At 53.2% G+C, this 23,193-nt stretch overlaps 7 protein-coding genes across 7 annotated transcripts; 3 read left to right on the top strand and 4 right to left on the bottom strand.

Moving 5' to 3' along the window:
• Window positions 1-2,908: 2,908 nt before the first annotated feature.
• GCG54_00008642 (uncharacterized protein) lies at window positions 2,909-5,455 on the top strand (the record flags this gene model as incomplete). Its single annotated transcript, XM_045408603.1, has 6 exons — window positions 2,909-3,052; window positions 3,146-3,534; window positions 3,656-3,974; window positions 4,048-4,367; window positions 4,420-4,779; window positions 4,837-5,455. 6 exons carry the CDS (start codon window positions 2,909-2,911, stop codon window positions 5,453-5,455), a joined length of 2,151 nt encoding a protein of 716 aa, XP_045264570.1.
• Window positions 5,456-5,639: 184 nt separating this feature from the next.
• On the bottom strand, window positions 5,640-7,599 carry GCG54_00008641 (Ferric reductase transmembrane component 1; the record flags this gene model as incomplete). The annotated part of the gene is made up of 4 exons (XM_045408602.1): window positions 5,640-6,687; window positions 6,756-7,007; window positions 7,058-7,188; window positions 7,255-7,599. 4 exons carry the CDS (start codon window positions 7,597-7,599, stop codon window positions 5,640-5,642), a joined length of 1,776 nt encoding a protein of 591 aa, XP_045264569.1.
• An 889-nt stretch (window positions 7,600-8,488) lies between these two features.
• Window positions 8,489-9,095, top strand: GCG54_00008640 (uncharacterized protein; the record flags this gene model as incomplete). Its single annotated transcript, XM_045408601.1, has 2 exons — window positions 8,489-8,922; window positions 8,978-9,095. 2 exons carry the CDS (start codon window positions 8,489-8,491, stop codon window positions 9,093-9,095), a joined length of 552 nt encoding a protein of 183 aa, XP_045264568.1.
• A 144-nt stretch (window positions 9,096-9,239) lies between these two features.
• Window positions 9,240-11,627, bottom strand: GCG54_00008639 (Methylcrotonoyl-CoA carboxylase subunit alpha; the record flags this gene model as incomplete). Its single annotated transcript, XM_045408600.1, has 3 exons — window positions 9,240-9,302; window positions 9,353-9,431; window positions 9,490-11,627. 3 exons carry the CDS (start codon window positions 11,625-11,627, stop codon window positions 9,240-9,242), a joined length of 2,280 nt encoding a protein of 759 aa, XP_045264567.1.
• Window positions 11,628-12,380: 753 nt separating this feature from the next.
• Window positions 12,381-13,220, top strand: GCG54_00008638 (Pyridoxamine 5'-phosphate oxidase; the record flags this gene model as incomplete). Its single annotated transcript, XM_045408599.1, has 3 exons — window positions 12,381-12,491; window positions 12,585-12,759; window positions 12,814-13,220. 3 exons carry the CDS (start codon window positions 12,381-12,383, stop codon window positions 13,218-13,220), a joined length of 693 nt encoding a protein of 230 aa, XP_045264566.1.
• Window positions 13,221-14,444: 1,224 nt separating this feature from the next.
• GCG54_00008637 (Secondary metabolism regulator laeA) lies at window positions 14,445-15,701 on the bottom strand (the record flags this gene model as incomplete). Its single annotated transcript, XM_045408598.1, has 3 exons — window positions 14,445-14,478; window positions 14,535-14,661; window positions 14,711-15,701. The coding sequence occupies 3 exons, from the start codon at window positions 15,699-15,701 to the stop codon at window positions 14,445-14,447; spliced, it is 1,152 nt and encodes a 383-aa protein (XP_045264565.1).
• Window positions 15,702-19,448: 3,747 nt separating this feature from the next.
• GCG54_00008636 (Type-1 glutamine synthetase 2) lies at window positions 19,449-21,144 on the bottom strand (the record flags this gene model as incomplete). The annotated part of the gene is made up of 4 exons (XM_045408597.1): window positions 19,449-19,479; window positions 19,580-20,269; window positions 20,322-20,622; window positions 20,691-21,144. Coding segments are annotated over 4 exons (1,476 nt in total), but the record flags the coding sequence as incomplete, so codon positions are not given.
• Window positions 21,145-23,193: the final 2,049 nt, after the last annotated feature.

The raw sequence follows: 23,193 nt of genomic DNA, 5'->3' as shown, positions 1-23,193 counted from the left end.
AACGTCGTTCCTACGCTGCAAGATTAAAATAACAAGTTGTGAGTCTCTAACTTGGCTCATCTGTCCTATCATTGGTCTGCAGCCTGACCTAGATAGATGCCGCCCTTACCTATTTCTTACAGCGAATGAGGCTTAGGTCGCGCGAGAGAAAGGAATATCAACCGCGGGATCTTGGTTATCTGGCCCCGAATCAGACCCGTCTTCGAATACTGTGTCAGGTCTCGGCACTTGGTTTATTCGAGATATTCTATCCGGTGTTCCTATACTGTCGATATTACCTGCTCATGGGTGATCGCTTAGGACTAGCTCTTAACGAAGACCAATCGATGAGTAGTTTGGGTATTCCCTGCACGGGGGCAACCGAACGGTATAAGCCGTGGTGCTATACAGGATGACTCTGACTCAAAAGAGAGGGCTTAACTGGTTCAAGCTTCAGATGAAACAGGGTGCCCCGGCCATGAGGTAAGATAGCGGGACACTGCGCCCACTTCTTCAAGAGGTCCACGCCAAAGAAACATGTCGGACCGGGAGCACTGCAAACATGGCGGGGTATCTTTCAGCTGGTGTGAATCAATGATGTCAAGGTACGACCGTTGTTGTTGTTGGAAGTCTTACTTCCGAGTGTGATGCCCCGGTACTTGGGGCCATATTGCCTTCCCGAACAACTTGAGACGGGATCAACATCATTATTTTTGGACATTCTCGGCAATCAACCAAAACATCGTTCACTAACCAGGTGCCTGTTGAACGACACACAAATAGGTTTTAAAAGGAATGGGCTATGACTCTCTTGACGTACTATCGATCAGTTTTGATACATGACAACACCGAAAATAGGACAGTCTGGCGGCAACTGGGTTGCGATTATCTGCCCAAGATTAAGTATGGCATAGCAAGCGGTGAACTAGATACTAGACAAGACGGGGCAGCAAAATGGAACTTTGGCAAATCTCACAGTCCTTCATGTAGCATGACTGCACTAGAAAAGGGAAGCCTTCATTTCGCTTCCACTTGAACGTGGCTGCTACGTTCAGTCACTTTGCGTATGCACGAGAGCATCTGTCACCAGCCTCATTCTTAATTATCAGCCAAAGCTTTTTTATCTCAATTGCCTAGGAATTTTCGTCCTACGCAACGTGGACAGATTAACTCAGTTTTGGCTGGTACGTGCGAGGGTGCGTCCCGAACGAACTCCAGAACACCGAAGAACGCCGTTTGGCTGAGATCCTCCAGGGTTTGACAGCTATCCTAAGCAGGGCCAATTGGATCTTGCGGGTAGCAGCCTGGGTGACTGATCTCAAACTCAGCTATTGTAGGAGACGAGTGACAGCATTGCGACATAGATATCATCCGAGACTTTTATCGAGCATAAAAGCTTTCAGCAGATAGGGGTCGGAATACTACGTTATGGAGGCTGGTCCCTTGCCCATATATCCGCCGCGAAAAGAGAGCCGACTGGGATGTTCACTTTGGGATGGGAAAGGCGTGCTCTTGCTGCGCCTCGATGTCTGAGCGAGTTGCCTCGCTGGAGGGTCGATTTTACTGGTGCCATCAGACAATGCAGAATCAATTGCTACCACGGCAAATACAGTGTAACACTTCTAGACAGCCTCAGGGGCGCAGAGGAACGCTATACGGCATGGCTGCACCGACGTTGAAATTCTCTTGATCTGGATTCACGGGTACTAAAAGACTTGGCTATGCCAAGCGACCAGGTATTGATCTTTGCGCGTCAGTCGGATTTCCCTGCGCATAATGTTTGCTTGCTTCCCCTGATCTGCCCCTCTTGTTGAAACATTTCCGCATCCTTTCAGCTGCGGGACCTAAAATCCCCATGGTGCGGTGGACAATAGGCTACGGGCGATCGTCCTTAAGCGCCGCTAACACAACGCGGGGATTCAACATGGTGAAGCTGGAAGGTGTCACCCTAGGCTCAGCAGCCAGGCCAGGCCAGGCCAGTGTGCGACTGGCAGCTATCGCTGCAGGTTTTCGGTGACAAGGATGTCCATTGTAAGTTGGCGTTTCGCATGAGAAAAATATATGATTCAGCTCATATTGTCGTGGCTAATGTTGACGAGCCGAGTTGAAGCGTGTCGTGCTGCCGCAAGGATCAAAATACTGGTGGAATGTGGGGGAGGTCGCGGCTTTGGTGAGTGAGTCTCTACGAAGTGTCATGAGGGGTTACCTCTAGTGCCAGTGGGGCGATGTGACTAGGCGCAGAGGCGGTGAAGAAGCGTAAGACACGGCCCGAGTGCGATGGACTCGTGGCGACGTCTGCGTAAATGCGCACATTCCGCCTTGTTCTTTGCATTTATCCCTTCTATACTTATCCATCCTCGTTCGATTCATTCGATTCTGATTCCACCTGAATTGCATGAAATGCATCCGTCCACGGTGCAACGGTCTCTCCACAAGCCTCTCGTCCTACATGTGAACCACATTTGGGAGCGGCGCGACTGAAATGACATCATGCCGCAAGGGTTGAAATGCTCGATTGATTGGCAATCGGCTGGGTCATTTTCACAGCCTAGGCTCTGCATCTTGAATTCGTATGGCAATCCGCCAAAAAAGGCCTGCGCTGCAAGGCCTCTAGCTCAGTCGCCCAGCACTCATACCTCGGAGTGGACACAAACCGCGTCAGTTGCTGGACCACAGATCGTGATCCCGATCTCATCGCCCCGTGTCTTGCCATGACGCAGGAGCGTCACGTGAGCGGGCGGGTCACCGAGCCAATCACACGAGGGCAAGATGCTGCGACCAACTCGCTACCTTGGTGTTCTGCCGTGCTGCCTTCTCTGTCGTCACCTCAGCAGTCTTCCTTCGGGATTCATTGATAAATTGACATGATGGAATTGATGGCTTTCTCGTCTGCCAATCATCCGTCCAACAATCGCAACATTTGAGGACCATGTCGCGAAAATTAGCACCGTTGCTCCCAGCCATCGACAGTTCGGGGTTATCGCCTTTCGACATTTCGCGCGAAGATCAAGCCAAGAGGAAACGCGTCGGTACAGACATTGCCTGCAATCCATGTCGTAAAAGAAAGACTCGCGTGAGCTGGGAATTGTCGTTCATCCTTCATAGTCGCTGCTAATCCTTCGTGGCGTTGATGTTGTAGTGTGATGGATTGCGTCCAGCCTGCCAGGCATGTCTCAAACGATCAACCGAATGCATATACGTCGAAAAGAAGGAAGGAACGAAGACCGAGCAGTCGCCCGAGGTCCTTCAAGAGCTCTTCGATCTCATGAGAAGTGTTCCAGAGGATCAGGCTCTGCAAATACTCTGGTCACTGAGGTCCAATGATGACCTGGCTTCGGTTCTTACTGCCGCAAAGGCCGGCGTGCGCAAAAAGGCGCTTCTTCCCGATCAACCCTCGATGAGATCGAAGCTGCCCCAAGAGTCATCTTTGGAGCTGGAGCTGATGGTCAAGAACCCAACGGCGTACCCAACACCCAAATCGTCTCTCACGGCATCGGAACGTGCTGGCCTGCTCGGTCCCAAAAGGCTCCGCCGGTCAAAGTCCCTAGACCACCAGTATGTATGTCCCGTCGTGCTCCAATCTGCTGTTAGGCAGCTTCTTATGAGGCTGACGTTCCCACCGATCCCACATGAACCTAAGTCCTGAGCCACACGGCAATCTGGCGTCCGTCAATAGTACGATCATTGGGCCCGTGAATGGCTCGTTCGGTCGTCGGTATGATCCTATTCATCTGAATGGACGTTCAGATTCAGGCTCGGCCCAACGAGCCTCTCCTGACCTATGCGATCCCCGCCTCCACCATCTTAAAATCAGCTTCTGGACGGACGTGCCTATCACAGACGACTTTGCGAAACAAGTGATATCCTTGTACATGATGACAGACCATCCTTTGTTAGGCGTCTTCGACCCGAGTCTGTTTATTACCGACCTTGTAGACCAGAAAGATACACACTGTTCTTCTCTTCTTGTAAACTCGTTGATGTATTGGGGATGTGTAAGTAAAAGGGGCTCGATTCCTGTCTAAAACTCGCCGAAGAGTTACTAACAGTGGATGGATGGAAACTTAGCAAATGTATACTGCCATTGAGAAGAATGCAAATAAACTTGCAGAATCGTTCTGCAAAGAAGCAGAAAGGTTGTGGTTAATCCAGAAGAATAATGATTCACTTCTCAACACGGCCAGCGCCCAGCTGCTGAGTCTTGCTTACTTGGGACATGGGAAGGATCATTACGTACTCAAATATCTTTCCACTGCTCTGCGTATGGGCACTCGCATGTCCCTTTTCGGAGTCGACGCACCGCAAGCAATAAACAACATCAAACGGTTGTCACCTGAGATGCAAAGAGCAAGCTCATTCACCGCATGGGGGGTGTTTAATTGGGGAGTGTGCGTTTGTCTTTGCCCCGAATTGCCTTAATCCCAGCAGCTAACAATGTAGACTCATGGCCCTATTTTATCAGCAACCCGGGCTGGAGTACCCTGGTCATCCGCCAGTACTTCCAATTCCAGGGGTTCTAAGATCGGATTCTCCTAGCCCTGGATCGAGTAGCTTGAGTGCCGATCCTTCGGAGGCACTACCTCCATACATGGGCAGCACCTTTTCTACACTGTGTCAGTTCTGGCGCATCCTTCACGGCGTCACATTATCCTACTATAAGGACAAGCCGACTTCGTTGCCCGAGCACGCGTCGATCGACTTTGCGGAGTTCAAATACCGAGAGCTCTTGGCGTGGATAGAAGCACTACCATCTGACCAGGCCTTGAAAGATCATTCCCCTCACCATGTTGTTGTCTTGCAGTAGGAGCACTACTTTATTCCACATCTTTTGCGGTGTTACTGACGATTGTTCACTAGCATTTGGTTCCATGCCGCCATTCTCGACCTCTTCCGACCCTTCCTACAGAGCACCGCTCGCGAACGACAGCGTCTCAAGACATTTTCTGCCCGCCGCAGCTACCCTGAAGCAGCATTCAACGCCTCTGTCAATCAGTTGAAGCAACTTGTTGTGAGGTATCGGTGTAATTACGAGTCTTCCGCATACACAATGCTCTGGCAGACGGCCTTGATATACGTGGCAAACGCGGTACTTCACAATACTGAGGATCCCGAGTGGCGACTTTATTTTCTGGCTTGCATATACGGATACGAGGGTTTGAGAACATCATACCGGGTTGCCGAAGTCATCTCTCGAGGACTTTTAACCATGTCGCTCCAAGAAGGCGACATGTCTGGCAGCGAGGCACGGTATTTGCTCAAGCAAGTCACCGAACCTGAAGGCGCCGGCGGCAAGGGCGATGTGAGGGCTACCTTTATGGCAGATCTTGACTTAGCGATGACTGATCCTGAGGCGGCGAAGGTGGAGAATTTGGCCAGAAGATTCGAAGATGTGGCTTTATTTAGCGACTTCACGACCATGGACGATGAAGAGGCACGGCGGTTCCAACGGATAGAAACACCAGATGGTGCGGAGTGAAACACGTCTCCATTAACATTATCATTTCAGCTTACTCTGGCTGACCAATTGCTTCCCCAATTCTTCGCTTCTAAATATGTGCAAGAAAGACCCAAACGCTGTGGTTGTTCCAGCCAACCTTCTCAGTCCTAAAACCTACGACTTTTGATTAGGTAACGCCCGGATGGGGAATACAACGGGATACTTACGAAAAGCTTTCATTATAGAACCAGACCTCCTCAGCTGCGGCCTTTCCTTGCATGATGCGTTGTTGTGCAGTTGCAGCGCATTGTCTTAAATCAAAGACCATAGATGATGGTCCACAGACGACCATGCCCACTGTCCCTTGCTTCTCGGTTATTGCTTGCGCAATCAATGGAATGCTCGGCCGTCCTTCTAGGGTTTGAACATTGATCGGACCCGTGGTAACACTCCCTTTCGTCGAGACGACCGTTGAGTGATCCATGACTTCCTTATCATTTGGCGTTCCGGGTTCGGACGCGGAGGGTAAAGTTTGGCTTGACGGGCTTGTCTCATGAATCTTGACAGCCACACGCATCGCCTTGGTATCTTCCGTCGCAGCATGCCGTTCGGCAATATCGTTCAATGCTTGGCAGTACCACTCTCGGAAACCAGGATCTCTTGAAGCCACAACCACCTGGAGTTCCGATCCGACGTCATGTCTTTCCATGAAGTGTTCGATCATTGGCAATGAGAATCCAGCACCGGCTCCACCAGCAACAACCAGTGTTCTGTCAAAGCCTTTGAACCATCTATTGGTCACCCCTCCGTAAGGTCCGTCGAGAAGAACAGGTACTGACATGTCAGGAGATTTCTCTGCAAGCTTAGCCAATCTGCCAGTTATTCCGCCTCTGGGTTGCAAGTAAAAGATCATTTGACTGTGTTTACCACGCTGAGGAACCGAAGAGATAGTAAAAGGGTGCGCGGTGAGTGCATGGAGGCCGCATGTTAGGAAGCGGAGGTACACGTGCTGTCCAGGGGTCCACCTGGTGTTGGTCTCAATGGTGACCATAAGAGAGTCTGGTGTAGCCATAGAAATCCGTGCACAGCTGACCCCATGTTCCATGAAGGTCTTGAACTGCGAATAGAACCAGGAGAGCGAATAGAGGACGGCAGTGGCAATGAAATAGTCCCAGGACGTAAGACGGAAATCGCAATGAATGAAGAAGAAGATAAAAAAGACCGCAGCAGCGAAGAGATGTGTCGCCTTGAAGAATTCGTAATACCGGTCGCTTTGGTGGCGTCCACGGGTTAGCCTCACTCCCAAAAGAATCCAACAACCCAGTCAACAATAACTTACCGGACCCAACGAATGGACATGAAAGTTAACCATGCCTGCGCTATTAGGGCAACAACACCGGTAACCCATATTCCTCCATCATTGAATGACTTCACAATGTCCCCCTTCCAGATATGAAACACGATGAACGGGAACGTATGAACAAGGGCGAGAGCGAACATGGCCCATGCAACCCAGTTATGCCATAGATTAAGCTTCTCGTGTGATATTCCGGTAAGGGTCGAAATCGGGTTTGCTTTGGCGCCAAGAATGCTACAGCTGTTAGCCTTGCTTGGCCACATCTTGTACTCGAGATCACCTACAAGAGGAACGGCATACACGCCAGTGCCATGTATCCGGCTCGCGTGGCAATAGGTGGCGAGTTGCCGAAGCTGATCTGCCTAGTGTTTGGCCAGTAGTAGGGCCGGGGACCAAGAGTCATAGCTAACACCCACTAAGTCAGTCAAAGAAACTCCTTCGTTCGAATGGGAAAGTCAGAAGGGTTACCTAGAAAAAATACAGCACCCGCGACACCAAGGATGTAGGCTGCCAAAGACTGCGTATTCCATGACCGCAAGCGCCAACTTTTGTAAGAGATGAATCGACCAAAAGACAAGAAACGCAGCCAAGACGAGTTGCGTCTTATCCGTTCGGGGGCGTAGGTTGATGCCAGGTTACCGATAGCGACGATGAGAATGGCTGTGAGGAAGAAGGCAATTGTTGGAAGGCCATATCGATGGTCGGCTTCGTACCAGAAAACCCAGTATGAGGTTTTCAAAGCACATTGTTCAGGCGTCATAGAACACATGCCAGCGTCACGGCTTGAGTGCAGCAAGACCGGCTGGTCCAGCCATGGGAGAGACATGCTGATTTTCCTCTTCGGTGATGAAAGGTTCCGTGCAGGTTGAAGAAGTCGCCGAACAACTATCACCAATACCAGCGAGTTGGAGCTGTTTAATGGGAAGAATCAACCGCAAGAATGGCTAGGATAGATCTGCTGGGGACCTTGGCTCTTTGGTGCCAATGAGCCATCGCGAATTTCTAAACAGCGAGCACGTTTTTGACGTAGCATCGAGAGATATGAAAGAAATAACCACGCGTATTGAGAGTGTTTTTGGATCCATTGTCCGGAAAATCATGTGTGACAACTATCAGGGTGTTGAGCGAGTTTGAGAGAGTTACGAAGCATCCTTCGGCACTAAAGCACCAGGTTCCTACCATTTGATACTACGCTGACTGAGAAAATGGTTTATCATTGGCCCAATCATCATATCCTGGACATGAGCCACGTGAGAAATGGGTTCGATGTTCGCGTTTCGTTCCCCCACTGTCCCGTTTCGACCCCAGAACGGAACTTGGATGCCGTGTCATCCTATCTAGCGCAAGAAAACTTGCTCATATTGCGCGCCGGCCCCATCACCCGGAAACAAGCATTGATGAGCCGCAATTGCCATTTTCAGGATGCAATCAAACAAAAAGCTTGAGTTTCTCTTTGTGAATTGCTCCACCATGAGCATGAACTTGCTCAGCAACTCGTTAGCAAACGCTGATTAAATTGCGCGGCGCTGTCACTTTTCCATATCATAAACTCGCAAGACATCCAACGTGAATCTATTTTGCAGTCTTGACACCATCCTCACTTTTACCGAATTGAACATAGAACCAACAAACTGCTTTCGACCCTGGTACCTCGACCCTTGACCCAATTTCCCCATCACTCGCATCGAAAGGATCACTCGTGTCAACTGCCCACGATGATGGACATGAATATGGCAACCACAACCGCCATGGCGATGGCAACTTCGACCAGCATGTCTGACAGCATGTCCATGTCAATGGAAGATATGACTATGACGTTTTTCGAATCCTTCACAAGTCCTCTGTACTCCACGTCTTGGTCGCCAACAACGAAGGGACAGTACGCCGGCACTTGCATTTTCCTCATCAGTCTCGCCTGCATCCTGCGATTGCTCTTGGCCCTCAAGCCAATTTTGGAAGAGCGGTTCTGGAGAAACTACCCTGTATACGAGTCAGACAAAGCTTTAGGGCAACATGGTGATGTTGATCCTGGAGCGGGCGTAGCTGTGGTACGGAGAGACATTTGCAGTCGGTGGAGGGGTTGGAGGGCGGGTGCTTCTGCGGCAAGAGCAACCTACGAGGTCATCATTGGGGGTGTTGGGTACCTTCTGTAAGCGCTGTTTGTTTGACTGTAACTCCGGAAATGCCGACTAACCTGTCTCCAGAATGCTTGCGATTATGACGATGAATCTTGGTTACTTTCTCTCCGTGCTTGGCGGGATCTGGCTTGGAACCTTTCTGATTGGCGGTCTCGCCAGCAGCAGTGCAACCATCCACTGCTAAAAGCACAATATCGGGGCCGATGAAGGAACGCGAAACGACAACGGGGTTGGGAAAGTAATTACTCAGTAACAATTCTTATTGAAATTAATTGCTGCTCACGGATCTACCACAAGGATGCCAGGGTCTTAATCTATCACCTCGCTTTCAAGACGTTTCCTTGGCCTCTTCCTCGAACTGAACCAGAACTGTCCCAGCTTTGCAGATGTCCTAGCTGGTGTTAGCCAATGACTTGTACGTTGATGGAGAGGATAACTTACACCCTCCTTATGTGCTAACTTCTTCACCACGCCATTTTGAGGCGATCGAATGACCGTCTCCATTTTCATTGATTCAATGCTGCGATGTCGGGTCAGTTCCCAACGGCTCCATGGTCATACCAGCGAGTTAAACTTACACTACTAACGGGGCTCCCTTGGCAACCGTCTGGCCCTCCTCAACCTCGTTCTTCAGGATCTTGCAGGGCATCGGTGCTACTACAGATGCAGTAATCTCCTTGAGTCCAAGGGCCTTCTCAAACCAGGCTGGTGGCATGAGGGCGAGCTCCGTCTTGACGCCGTGTTGAAACACCACGATCTTGGTATCTTGTTCGCTCTGAGAATTCTGCACAACAGTAGACTTGACTCGCTCCGCAGGAAAGTACGTCGTTAATGCGCTCGTTGATGATGTGTTTGAGAGGGTTTTGCTGACAAGGTTCTCGAAGACCTCTGGCGTCTCTACTCCCTTTCTTGAAACTCGCGCGGTGAATAACTGATGCGCTGTTTGTGTGATGCTTACGTCGACAATCTCCCCCTCCAGCTCGCTGTATGAATCGAGGACCTTGAAGGCAAGCTTGCGTTCTCCTAATGTGCTTGCTTCCCCGAAGCCCAGACTACCGCCGTGCGGCCCTTCGTTCACAAGTTGTGACGAGAGAGAACCCAGGGCAGCCTGGACAAATACCTCATTCTCGATCGGCCTGGGCTTGAAGAGCTCATCTTTCCACTTCTCGATAAACCCTGTCTCAACATCGCCCTCAATGAAGGCCGGCGATCTACATAGCCGCTTGAGAAACTCAATGTTTGTGCTGAGGCCAACAACCTCGTAATCACGGAGAGCGAGTTCCATCCGGCGAATAGCAGTCTCTCTGTCCTTGCCCCTGACGATAAGTTTGGCAATCATGCCATCGTAAGCTTCCGAAACGGTGTCTCCTTGGACAAATCCAGCATCGATGCGGATGTCCTCGCTCGTCTTGGGTGTCGTGAGGTGAATCAAGTTTCCAGAGTCGGGCATAAATCCTTTCTCGGGGTTCTCGGCATAGATGCGAGCCTCAATGGCGGCACCATGTTGCTTGATATTTTCCATAATTTCTTCCTGTGTCAAGGGCAACTTCTCGCCAGCGGCAACGCGGAACTGCCACTCAACAAGATCGGTACCAGTGACCATCTCGCTCACAGGATGCTCGACCTGAAGACGTGTGTTCATCTCCATGAAATAGAATTCACCGGAGTCTCGGTCCAAAATGAACTCAACGGTGCCGGCACCGACATAATTGACGGCTAGCGCAGCTTTCCTTGCCTTCTCCCACAGGTCTAGGCGCGTCGCGTCATCCAGATCTGGTGCGGGAGATTCCTCGAGGATCTTCTGGTGTCGTCTCTGAACGCTACAATCGCGCTCTCCCAAGGCAACACAGTTGCCCAGCTTGTCGGCAAACACCTGCACCTCGACATGACGGGGTCGCACGATGTACTTCTCGACCAGCATGACCTCGCCGCCCTCACCGAAGGATGCCCGTGCCTCGGCTCTGGCACTGCGAAGCTGGGCAGCAAACTCGTCTTCGGTCAGGACGATGCGCATACCCTTGCCACCACCGCCCTTGACACTCTTCAGCAGTACGGGGAACTTGATGTTCTTGGCATGCTGTAAAAGCTGGTCTTCTCCCTGCTCCGAGCCATGGTATCCGGGCACGCAAGGAACACCTGCCGCTGTCATGATTTCCTTGCTCCGCGCTTTATCACCCATATCCGCCATGGCCTGAGCCGGGGGGCCGACAAAGACAATGCCTTCCTGCTCGCATCGTTCTGCAAATCTTGAGTTCTCGGACAGGAAGCCATATCCGGGATGCAACGCCTGGATGCCGTGCTTCTTGGCCAGGGAGATGATGCGCTCGCCGTCGAGGTACGCCCTCGGCTCACCTAGAGCAAGGGAATGCGGGGAACAGGCAGCGTGCTGGCTGGAGCTGTCGGGATCCGTGTACAGTGTCGTCGTCCGTATTCCGAGTCTGTCCGCCGTCTTGTGGATTCGCAGGGCAATCTCGCCACGGTTGGCGATCAAAAGGGAGGTGATGGGAGTAATTTGGCTCGAGGCCGGGATCGACTGGCCGGCTGCAGAAGAGAGCAGACGAGGGAGGGGTCGGACAAGCCGATGCTTCGCTTTCATCGAGCGCATGATGGGCGGCTGTTGGCTGGTTCCTGAATCCTTGAATCTGACAGTCAATTGGGTTTTTTCAAAAGAGAGTGCAAGGACCTGAAGACGGAGATTGAAGGAGTTGCGAGGCAGCTAAACAATTGGCGTCGGCACGCACCAGACCCAAGACCAAGACCAAGACCGAGGTGTTGAAGGAGCTTCGGTTGGTAGCGCTTGTCTATGCGGTGCCGACAATAGCCGGCGGCGCTGAAAGCCGCTGAAAGGCGACCCCAGACCCCAGAATGCCCGGACCGCAGCTGCCGGGGTCCAAGGTACACTAAATTAGCACCCGGGTACGTGAAGTCCTCGGACATTCTCATGCTCATGCTATGCTATCTTGTACCCTTTGTGGGCAATTGTTCAACATTAGCTAGAGTTGTGGGAGTTTGTATCGCTCATTGAAACGAGAATGATGGAAATCATTGCGGTCTTCGCGAGCGATGGCTGTTGTTGCTCGCCGCGATGAGGGGAGGGCGCTCGCCGAGATTCTGCATCGCTGATTCTCCCCAACATGTTCTAATTCCCGTCCTTCTTCAATCTCCCAATGGAAAAGTCAGCTGCTTGATTTGGCTGGCTTTTTCTTCATATACATCGACAAAGAATGAAGCTACCTACTCTGGGGATAGAAAGAGAAGTAGGAAGCATTGATGCGCTGATAAGATAAGAGACGAGTATCCTACGTCATCCCGTTTGGGACCCAATCCAGGACCTGAGTCTGCCCCGCATTAGTCAGCCCCTGAGGGCCATTCTCTGCCCATCTTTCCAGCCCAGCCGATCAATCTTGCAGAGCTCCGTTAGGCGACAGCTCACGATAGCATCAATCACGATCAGCACCACAACGTCGACATGGAGCAACAAGTACCCCTCAACTATGAGGCCTCGGCTGGCGACACCAACAAGCAGGTCACCGACACTCTCCCCCAGGAAGTCGTCCAATGCCTGGAGAATGCCCGATTCGTAAGCTCCGAAGCTGCCCCTCCACTACTTCGATGAAGCTGTTCATAGCTGCCACTTGTGAGAACATCTGCTGATTGAGTTGTGCACACGTAGCTTCACCTCGCGACATGCACAGACAATATTCCCAACGTCTCCCTCATGAACTATACCTATCTCCCGTCGTCCACCTACTCTACCGGCCCCGTTATCGTCATGACGACGAACCCGGCTTCAAGAAAGACGCATAACCTTCTCTCGAACCCCAACGTTTCGCTCCTCGTTCACGACTGTATGGGCTCATGCCAACCATAACCCAATTGCGACGCTTGCTGACGTTATCTAGGGTCTTCTCATCGTCCCCCAACTCACGGTCGACGTCCCTCCGGCGGCAGCCCCGGTCCCGAGCACCGCTCCAGCCTTGCCTCCCTGCTTCTCAACCTCAACACCGCCGCGGTATCTAGTATCAGCGCCACCATCAACGGTACTGCGAGACTAGTCGACAACGGTTCCGACGAGGAGAAGTTCTACCGCGAGGCGCATCTCGAGAACAACACCTTCGACGAGGGCCAGACATTCAACCCCAGTGTGCAGGCTGAGGACGGCGGCAGGGGATGCTTTGTTGCGGGAGAAGAGGTGAGGGTCATTGTGGTCACCATCAAGGAGATGAGAATCAGCGACTGGAAGGGTGCTGTACGGGATTACGTCCTTACGGAGGGCGCTCCTGCAACCCAGGTCAACGGTGTAAGGTAGGATAAGTCTTGCAATGCGACGACGTTGTTGATTGAGTCGGGTGCCTGTGAATGTATGTGCCACATTGACCGCCTCTTGGCTCGAATGTAGAATCTCGAGTCGAGAGTTGCAATTAAAGGCAGGTAGCCGTCATCCTCAACACGGGGAGTGCAGTAATTCCATCATAGTTGACGCGTAAGTTGACCGTAGATGACGCCGATTGGGACAAGGGACCTCTCGCAACTCGAAGACAGAAACTAGCCATGCAACGTATCATGACCGCCAATCAAGCCTACACGGTAACGAGAGGTTTCAACTCAGCACCGCCAAAACGGCGGCCGTTCAAGCGGCTCGGGGTAAGCCGTCGGCGGCGCAACTCCCCCCGGCAACAAGTCCTCCACACCGCAGTAGATCTTTCGGGCGGAAAAGAGCCGGGATCTGACACCTCTTCGTCCAATTCTCCTCCGGCCCCTCCGTATCGCGGTCAGTCTCTCGGTCAAGCCCCTCCTTCCAAACATGGTAATCCCTTCCCACCCTTTTGCAATATGCATCCCTGAGCGCCTAGCGGGATCGACAAGTGCCATGTGTGTCGTTCGGGGACTGTCCGACAGCAACACTGCCTCCGTCGAACCACTACGGCAAATGTACAATGCAAGCTACGGTTTAATCACTACGCTCTCCAATGAAATGTTACTGATGTGCTTGGGGGCGAAAACGTTTGCCCTTTCAATCGTTGAGGAGGGGGCCAGAGCAAGGTGTTAAGGGCATTTAACCTACCCTCCTGGACCATGCAGTAGCCGCAGGCAAGGTTGAAACATTTCAGGGATCATGGCCACTCGGGGGCTTTCTGCAACGGGTTGATATTCGGCAGATTGTTGTGAGCTCCGGCCGGACGCGTCTTTATGCAAATCAAAAACAAGGAGATGCCACTGAGATTCGAGCAAATGGAGAGACCTAATGCAACGTCGGCTGCCGCCGAAGAAAGCCCGAGTCTGCTCGGGTCTTCAAAGGCCGATCAGAAGTATCATGTCGGCAAATGCTGATGGCGGGGGATACGGAGGCGCAGGATGCGACTCGCCAGGACTACATGGTCCTGGCGTGATGCAAATCAACCAATGTTGATTTGCTTCTCACTTCATCTGTCGTGTATTGGCACAGGTTGGGATATCAATTATATTGTAGGTAGTATTTACGTTCCTGAACGGTTGTCCAGAACCGTTGTAAACAGAGCATCCTCCAAAAACATCATTGCATCGGCTTCCTCGCAGTGACAAAAGATCTGGATGATGTGTTAGCGAAATGGGGACTAGGAAAGAGTTATCGACTGCAACTTACACTTTTCCGTAAGCCTCGTTCGCCGGGTCCCGCGACTCTTTGTGGACTCTCTGCAAGAGGGCCCGGGTATCATTCTCGTCCCAACCTCCTTTCGCGAATACGGCCAACGAGTAGTTTTCCAGACCTCCTGTCCGTCAGTGACTGCATGTGCCCTGCAAATCAGAATGGAAACCTACCATATTCAAGCATCTGGGCAAATTGGGCCCCTTTCCTTACCATCTTCTCGTCGTGACCAACGGCTTGTATCGGCACCAGGTCCGACCAACGGCCAACCTTCTCAAATCCCACATCCGTCAAGATGCTGGGAATCTTGGGTATCGGATCAAAATCCACGCCCGCAATCTGTGCCATCTGCGCAAATCGCAGTTCGAACTCGCGACAGCCTGCCATAGGACCATTCTTTTCCTCCTCGTTGGTCGGTGCCGACGGCTCATCCGAGCTGCTGTCGATGAGATCAAAGTACCGCGGCCGCACTTCCGCAAATTCGATCATGCCGCCGGGTTTGAGATGCTCATACGCCTGTTCGAAAAGGGGCTTCCACTCCGGGACGCCGCCACCCACAAGGTTGCGCATGTGCACGAAGTCAAGGCTGTTCTTTTCCCTGTCCCATGGATCTGTCGCGTCTTCCACCTCAAAAACGACGTTCGAGGGAACGTTGGTCGGCAACAGTGCTGCTGACAAGTCGACACCCATAATCTTGGCCTGAGGGTACTGCTGCGCCATCTCAATCGCCCAATTTCCCGTCCCTGAGCCGATATCAAGGATGTTCAGGGGTCGGTCCTTGGGAAGCTTGGTAGCCGTAAGACTGCCTTCCAAACAGAGTTTGAACAGCTGGTGCTGGATCTCCAGGCGGGCACGTTCAGATTCATCGTTGGGCATGAGAAGAACACCGGACCCGTGGTAAGTGTGGCCGTAGGAGCGGATAGGTGGGAGTTCGTCCACTGAAACGGAGCTGTAGTCTGAGCCAGCGTCCGAGTCGTCGCCATCATCTTTTCCGCCGTCATCGCCTTCGTCGCGATCCGTGGTGTGTGCTTGAGCTGCCCGGGAAAGCCGCCTCCGGTTCTTGTGGTCGTCCCGATCTCTGGTTGCGCCGGTACGGTCGGCCCTGCGTCCGGTGCTATTGCCGACGCCGGGGTCTCCGGCTACGGCGTCTACGTCTTCCCCCATGGATGCGTTGCGGCAAGCCTGTCCAGAACTTCTAGATGGTGAAGAATTCCAAGACGGCTGTTAATCAAAGTAGCAGCGTTTCTTCTGTTGAGGATATGCTCTTGACCTAAACTTGTATTTGCTGTTCTCCCTCTAGTGTATTGAAAGTTGGTGGCGGCACTAGTGGGTTTTGTACTGCCCAAAAAGTGATTGTATGTCTTTGGCGGATGACAGCGCACGTGGAGGCTTCAAAATTCCCGCGAAGAGAGGTGATGAGGAAAGAAAAGAGCGATTTCCTGAATGTGTCTCAGACACGGGAAATATTGGTCTGGCGTACGTCGAATGTGCCAAAGGGTAGCGGATGCGTTGGTTTTGTCTTCCTTGGGGTAAGGTAAAAATTGGTTGATGGTGTTGTTGGTAGTCGGGAGAAAGTGGCCGAGGTGGAGGACAAGGGAAGCCAGTTTGGTTTCAATGCTCGGCGTGCAGATAAAGGGACCGACACAAGGAAGACAAAGAAGGCTTGTCTGAGCACGCAGGACAAGACCGGACGAGAATGGCAAGGGCTAATATCAAGATTAAGGGGCGGATGGGAAGAGGGAAGAGAAAGAAGAAGGGACGGCTGGACTCATGAAGGGAGTCAAGAGCCGGAGGAGCAGTGACAGTGACCGGCCGCGGGGACTCGGCCGGTCTTTTCTCGACTGGAACTGTAAGGTACTTGTGCGTGGGATTTACCACTTGTTGGACTGATCCTTGAAATGTATAGAATGACCTCTACGCCCTTCTTTTTCTTCTCTTGGGCTGGCCTGCTACTTGCTGCCAGGACCTGACGCCATCAAATCACTTTCACATCCCGGTCGGAGCACCTACCCCCAGAGGAGTGGGAGCTTGGATGCCATGAATGCCATGGATGGGCCGCCATGGAACGTGGGCCGTGGATGTGTGTGCCGCCTGGGGCACATGAAAATCAGCCAAACGGGGGTTGTTGATTGACATGGCGGAGAGGAAGAGAAAAAATTGTTCGAGAACCCCCTCTCAAAAGTCCGATGTGCATGCAGCGAAGAGGGGACAGGGAAAAGAACGGGGCGGTTAGGCTGTGGCTGGCGCTGGCGTTACTGGCTACAACAAGAGGGATGGGTTGCATGTGCAGGAGAGAATCTACACTGCGACCTAAGCTTGCTGCACTAAAACGAACATGAGAACGGCATCTCTCCGGGGCCTGTCCGTTGCAATCAAGAGCAAGGATGAACTGCAGGGGAGAAAGAGGTGATCAGGACCGGGGCAGACATGGCCTGGTCTAGTCCTGGTTCGGAGACAGACGAAGCATACAAAACGCAGGCAGGCTTCGTGTTGGTGAATGTCTGATGAGTGCAGCAGAGAGGGATCGCCAGGGCAAGGCAAGGCACTCAGACCTTCGCGAGTAGGTCGGCCAGGGACGAGGAGACAAGAAACGCAAATCGGGCAGCCAGTCGAGTCAAAATCAGAAATCAAATCAAATCATATCCCGGCTCTTCAACCGTTCGCCGTTGCTCTTTTCCAGTCAGATAGTGAGATTTGAGTCTAAGCGCCCTACGCGTACGTATGCCATCTCTGCGACCAAACTCTCTCATCCTTTTCCGTACATGGGATCCCTATTCTCGCCCGTTCAGTATCAAAGGTCAATCTCATCTCCCTCATCCCATCCCGTCCATCCCACGCCACTTCGTTGCCTCACCCACCTGGGCCATAGCGCACATCAACCATAACATCACCTTGTTCTAACCTCCTGGCGCTCGAACGCCCGTCTCTGTGTACGTAGGTTGGCATATCTGGCGGACTACCCATGAGAGCAACCATCCTGATCCAAACTCAACGCGGCATTCACTTCATCATCTCGCCCCGTCTCACTGCTCTTCCGCGGGCACTAATTCGTCACCATCAACGGCCAGATACCACCCAATACAGCCCAAAAGATTCACTCCATGGCGGGATGCAACCTTGGTCGGCAGGGCGCTTCTACAGTCTGCTTCCTCTACACTAGTGGTTGACTAGAGGCACAAATCCCCCTGGTCTTCAACCAAACAAGTCCCACCCCATAGATCGCTGGTTCCCTGTCGCCCTTCTGCAGGAAGCCCGGCCCGAAGCGGTAGACCACCACGAAGACCTCACGCCGAGACTCTGAGAAAGAGAAGAGCAATGTCCGTCGCTGTTAGATCCCTCGTTCACGGCGCTTCTAATTCTTGCCTTGCCTCAGTGACTGCGTAACATGCAGTGTCCTCCTCGGAGATGGCACAAACTACAACCTAGCTTACTGTACCCTGACGGCGCAACTCGCGGCCAATCCCCAATGCACGGAAGCTTGCGAGAACTCTGTGGGAGAAACTGCTGCCCACCCTCACAAAAAAGCCACGAGGGTGACTTGCCTACCTGGGGAGCCCCAACCGCCCAGGGTGCCACGCTACATTTTGCCTGTCAAATGTGGTGATGTGATGCCCATGCCATTCGAGAAGGAAGAGCCCGGCACATGCTGGAAAATGAAATTTGACGAAATGAATTATGGGGTTTGTTTGCGTCCAAAGCGATGCGGTGAGGCAGAGATTCACTAGTTCCAACTCCATGCTCCTCCATCAAGGGTTTTTATTATGCTACCATCTGCTTCAGCATCCGTACTCCCCGCAACTGCTTCCGCCTCTCTGCTCATTGACGTCTGTCGCATATCCGTCATGTTTTGCTCCTCTGGCAGATGGGTGTTAAGACAGCTCTGACAGGGCCCAGATTTCCATCCCGCCTGGTATTGCTGCTCTTCTTCGGCGAAATTGCCGCAGCAATGGATCCCTCAACCTTGGCTGCATGTCTTCCTCGGCCAACTTCTTGACGTGCCGTCGGCCAACAACTTCATTCGAGCTGGCCGTCAGTCTGCCTCCGCGCGCGTGAGCGGGACTTTGCGGATCAAATCCGCCAGTTTCTCCAGCTTCACACTTTGGCGTCGGAGCGACCGGTTCTCGAGGCGCAGCTCATGGGTTACATTGCTTTTGAGGAGGGAACCAACACCGACTTGAGCCTCTCTTGACTCACGTATTCGACTTGTCACGGGTGTTTCTACACCGACTTGGGCTTCCAAAGCCAATCAGCACCCAAGCTTCTTTTTTGGCTTCCAGCGGCCAACAACCTTCAGGGCTGCGTCTCCGTCACATCATCCGTGTGTTGAGACAAGTAGGGCTCGAGACACGAGTCCGGCGAGCCTCGGCGAGATGCGAAAATGGGTCTCATCGCCGCCTCTTGGGCGGCTGTCAAAATTGGGATTGGATCAGTCCTTCGCTCATGGCAATGGGGCCTGCACCACAACCTTCGCCGTCACAAAAGGCGCATCCGCCGCCACCAATCAAGCACATTTCCGCGACATCTCATTCCGCTCGTCACAAAACCTTGCTTCAATCCCTTCTCTCTTGCAGTCAGGAAAACAAAAGATCCAACTTGCCGCAGATGCTCTGCATGTATTGATACATCGGCATTTGATGAGGGTATCTAGATAGGGCACCTAGTGCAAACAGCCAGGTTGGGGGAGACCCGGTGAGGATGCAACGACCAAGTTGCAGTGGGGGATGCCAGCTCATCTAGCTCATCCCCCCGCTCAATCCAGTCACAACAAGGCAAGCTAGGCGGCCTGGAGCTCCATAGTCGCGTGGCTTGACGTGTTTCCCGGGCTGGTCCGATATGATGTGAAATATCCAAAAAAGAAATCCTGGCCATGAAAACGCAGTAAAACAATATGCTCCGCCAAATCGCGGACTTTTATACCGTTTCGATGTATCGCTTCACCTCCCTGCGGAACCGGCGTCAGCAATCTCGTCAAAGCACATTGAGGTCGGTCCCATGTTGCACCCAGCGAAGGGGCATGGGATTCCTCAGGAGTGAGTACTTACCAATCCGTAACAGCCTCCTCCCAGAGGCGGATTTCATGATCTCTGGTTCCTCCAAAATGGTCGACAAAGTCATCGCCAAAGACTTCTCTTGCTATGCTTTCCTTGCGGGTGAACCGGTCGTTTGCCTCGCGAAGGCTCTTTGCGAGCCTGGTACCCTTGTCAGCCTGGCCGCCGATCTCCTGGCCCTTTCCAAGTGGCGGGCAAGGGATTTCCAGCTTCTTCTCAATACCCCGCCATCCAAGCGCGAGAATGGAAGCGAGGACGAAGTGAGGGTTTGTGTCTGCGCCAGGTACGCGCACCTCGAATCGGGTCGCACCAGGCTTTGAGGTCGGGGGAGCGATGAGACGGATCGATGCGGCGCGGTGTTCCAAGCCCCAAGATACCGTCACCGGGGCCCAGAAGTTCTCTACCAAACGCTTGTACGAGTTGATTGTGGGGGCCAGGAGAGGCATGATGTCTGGGAGTCCCTCCAAGAGGCCAGCCAAGAAGTGGCGTCCCAGGTCCGAGAGAGCAGCAACGTCGGGGTACGGGGGGTTCTCGTCGATGGTCTCTCTAGCAAAGAGGTTCTTGCCCGCGTTGTCGACAATGGAAACATGCATGTGGCCACTGTTTCCAGGCAGGCCCTGTTTCGGCTTGGCCATAAAGCATGGAGTAATGCCGTACTTGGTGGCTACAGACTTTACAACATATCTACGAAGACGCGGTTAGCTTTGCCTCAGCGGGAGATGCTAGGTCGACCTACTTGAACAAGCTAGCTCTGTCGGCCATTTGCTGGATCTGGCCAAACTCGAGTGCGGCCTCAAAGACACCAGGGCCACTCTCCGTATGCCATCCTTCGATATCACACTTGAACTGGGCACAGGTCTCGAAGATGTCGTAAAAGTAGTCCTTGTTATGGACTGTTCTAGTCAAACTGTATCCAAACATGCCCTCGGTAAGAGATGGAAGCGCGTGGGGAGGGTTCTCCTGCAGGTATCCGGCCGTTGAGGTCGAGGTCTCGGAGGAGCGAGAAGGAGTCTTGAACTGGTAGAATTCGTACTCGGCTAAACGCAAGCATTGGTCAGCATGGATTGCGATGCTGAGGAACTGCGACTGGTCGAAAAAAGCTCACCTCCAGCCATGGCGCTGTAACCCTTAGCCTCCAGCTTGCCCAGGGCAGTCTTGAGCAGGCCACGAGGGCAGGCGCAGATGGGCTGCTGGGTGTCGGGGTCGTGGAAGTCGACGAGGAAGAAGGGGACATTGTCCTCCCAGGGGATGCGCCTGAAGCTCTGGAGATCGGGGATGGCGATCAAGTCATGGTACCCGTTTTCGGCGTTGCTGATCTTGAGCTCCCTGATGTATGTCATGTCGTGCATGTCCCATCCGAAAATGACGGAGCAGAAGCCAAAGCCGGACTTGGCGATGGACAAGAACTTGGATTTGGATACGAGCTTGCCGCGCAGCATGCCATCGACATCGATGCCGGCAAGCTTGACCTTGTTGTCGTTCTTGAGAAGCTCCGGGAGCGACTCGACGGTGACGGGTTCTTCAGTCGGCGACATGGTGAATGGGAGCGCCCAGAGAAGCTATCAATTGACTTTGGATGAAGGCGGATGGGACGAAGGACGGGTAGATCTGGCGGGGTATCGGTATGACGAGGTCTCTATTGGTGTCTCTGTCTGTCCCTCTGCGATGCGCGACCAACGGGTGGAAGTGTGAGGGTTTTCGGAGAGGATATGAAGGTATGGAAGGAGACAAGAATGCGAGAAGTTGGTCGAGCAGACAACAAGAGGTGTGAGACAGCGAGATGCGAGACAAGACAAGGCAAGGCAAGGCACGGCGTGACAGGATAGGACTCGAGGCCGAGCCGGACGGATCGTGGGCGCAACCTTAGCTGAGTACCTTAGATAGGCACCTCAGCACCGCCAGGTACCCAACGTGCCAGCCTTAGCGACAAGCGACCTCCAAGTTGTCTGGGGCCGCTGTTTACCTGGTTCCAAGGTCCCCCGTGCGTGCAGGACAGGTGTGGATGCGGTGGCCGATAAGAGGATGCGACGGCCAATGGGAAGGAATTGCGCCTTGGAGACGTTGGAGAACTGGGTATTCGTAGACTGAGGTGGGTGAGCATGACATCGGTCCGGGACGCTGGGAGGTTGCGCGGTGCAGCAAGTTGCTGGAGCTGGTGCAGCTATCGCAGCTAGGTTACCTTACCTTGCCAGTGACGCTGTCTCCTGCTTGCTGCCAGCGGCTTTCCCCGGCTGCCCAGCTGGTCAAGCTTTCCTTCCTGCCGCGTGGTGTCATGGGTCTCACATGAGCTCTTGCTGTTTTGCGCGCGGTGCGGTCTTGGGTCTTGCTCCAGGAAATGGAAGTCACGATTGCACGCCGGCGGCAGGCGGGGATGGTCACTCACTGAGAGCTCCTGCTGCGATTTAGACGCGCTCCTGCCTGCCCCTCGGTTGGGAGCGGGGAATGCCTGCTGCGGTCGGTATTATTATCTTCAATTACAGCAGCAGTGACCACCACTGCGCGGGCAGTCGATAAGGCAAGTCCCAGTCCCAGTCCCAGTCCCAGTCCCTCCCGCGTCGGGGGAAAGAGCGCGCTAAATTGAGAGATGGGCTGGGGACATGCGTCATTGACGGCAGTACCGCACAAACCAGACCGACGGGCATCTTGCCCACCTCCACCTCGAGAAGAGTCTCGAGGTGCTTGTCCTGAGTCGCTGGTTTATGGATGGCAGTGACGACTGCCGAACGGAAGGAAAGCTCTTGGTCTGGACCAACACTCACCAACCCCAACACCTCTCCACGAGTCATCCGCCGGTGGCCTACACGATGCACACGACACCGCCAGGGACCTGTCGAGATTGAGAAGCCAGATCTCTTGGCTGTTGTTTGGCCTGATGCTCCGCTCCGAATGCCGACCGCGGGCCTCCCGGTCCACGCATCGCGGCAAGCAACACCTACCCACTTACCCACCCACAATAGCCACTACACCGAGGCAAAGGTCACGATGTGCTGTGTATGTGTCCTGATAATCCTCTTTTCCATTCCCCATCCCGCAGTTACCATTTACCGCGATGCTATTCTCATTACTCAAGCCCTTCGCCCCCGCAGAGGCAGAAACTCAACTCGTTTGACCGCCGCTGCCATCAATCAGCAGGACAGCAAGCGCGGTTGACAACGCACATCTCTGCGCTCCATCGAGAGACACTTCGCGGTCTGCGGTTGCGGTCCACGAATGGGGAATTTGCGAATGGTAATGGATTGTCCGGTCCATTCGGCGACTGCCAGCATCAGGACGTTTGACAGTGCCCCCCGTTGCGAGCCAAGCTGCCCACATGACGATGGGATGAATGTTGAGGAGGGGGGTGGGAGGCCAGACCGCCTCGCCTCCCTCTGCTCTTGCACTGCACTTGTGCACTCAAGGAATTCTTACTGTGCAAGCCAAGCAGCAGCAGCAACCTCCGACCAGCAGCAGCAGCCGCCTCTGTGCCTTTCCAGCATCCAATGCATGCATTCTGCCGCCCGGATCACTCATCAGTGGCGACGTGTCTGATCATTCGGGGTCACCACTGTCTGTGCCTTTGACTGTCGGGTCGCCTTCGCTTCTAGTCCGAGTCTTCCAGTCGCTGTCAT

This window comes from Colletotrichum gloeosporioides, assembly GCF_011800055.1.
Source record: "Colletotrichum gloeosporioides strain Lc1 chromosome Unknown consensus_43, whole genome shotgun sequence".
NCBI lineage: Eukaryota > Fungi > Ascomycota > Sordariomycetes > Glomerellales > Glomerellaceae > Colletotrichum > Colletotrichum gloeosporioides.
This window is presented reverse-complemented; position numbering and strand designations above follow the sequence as displayed.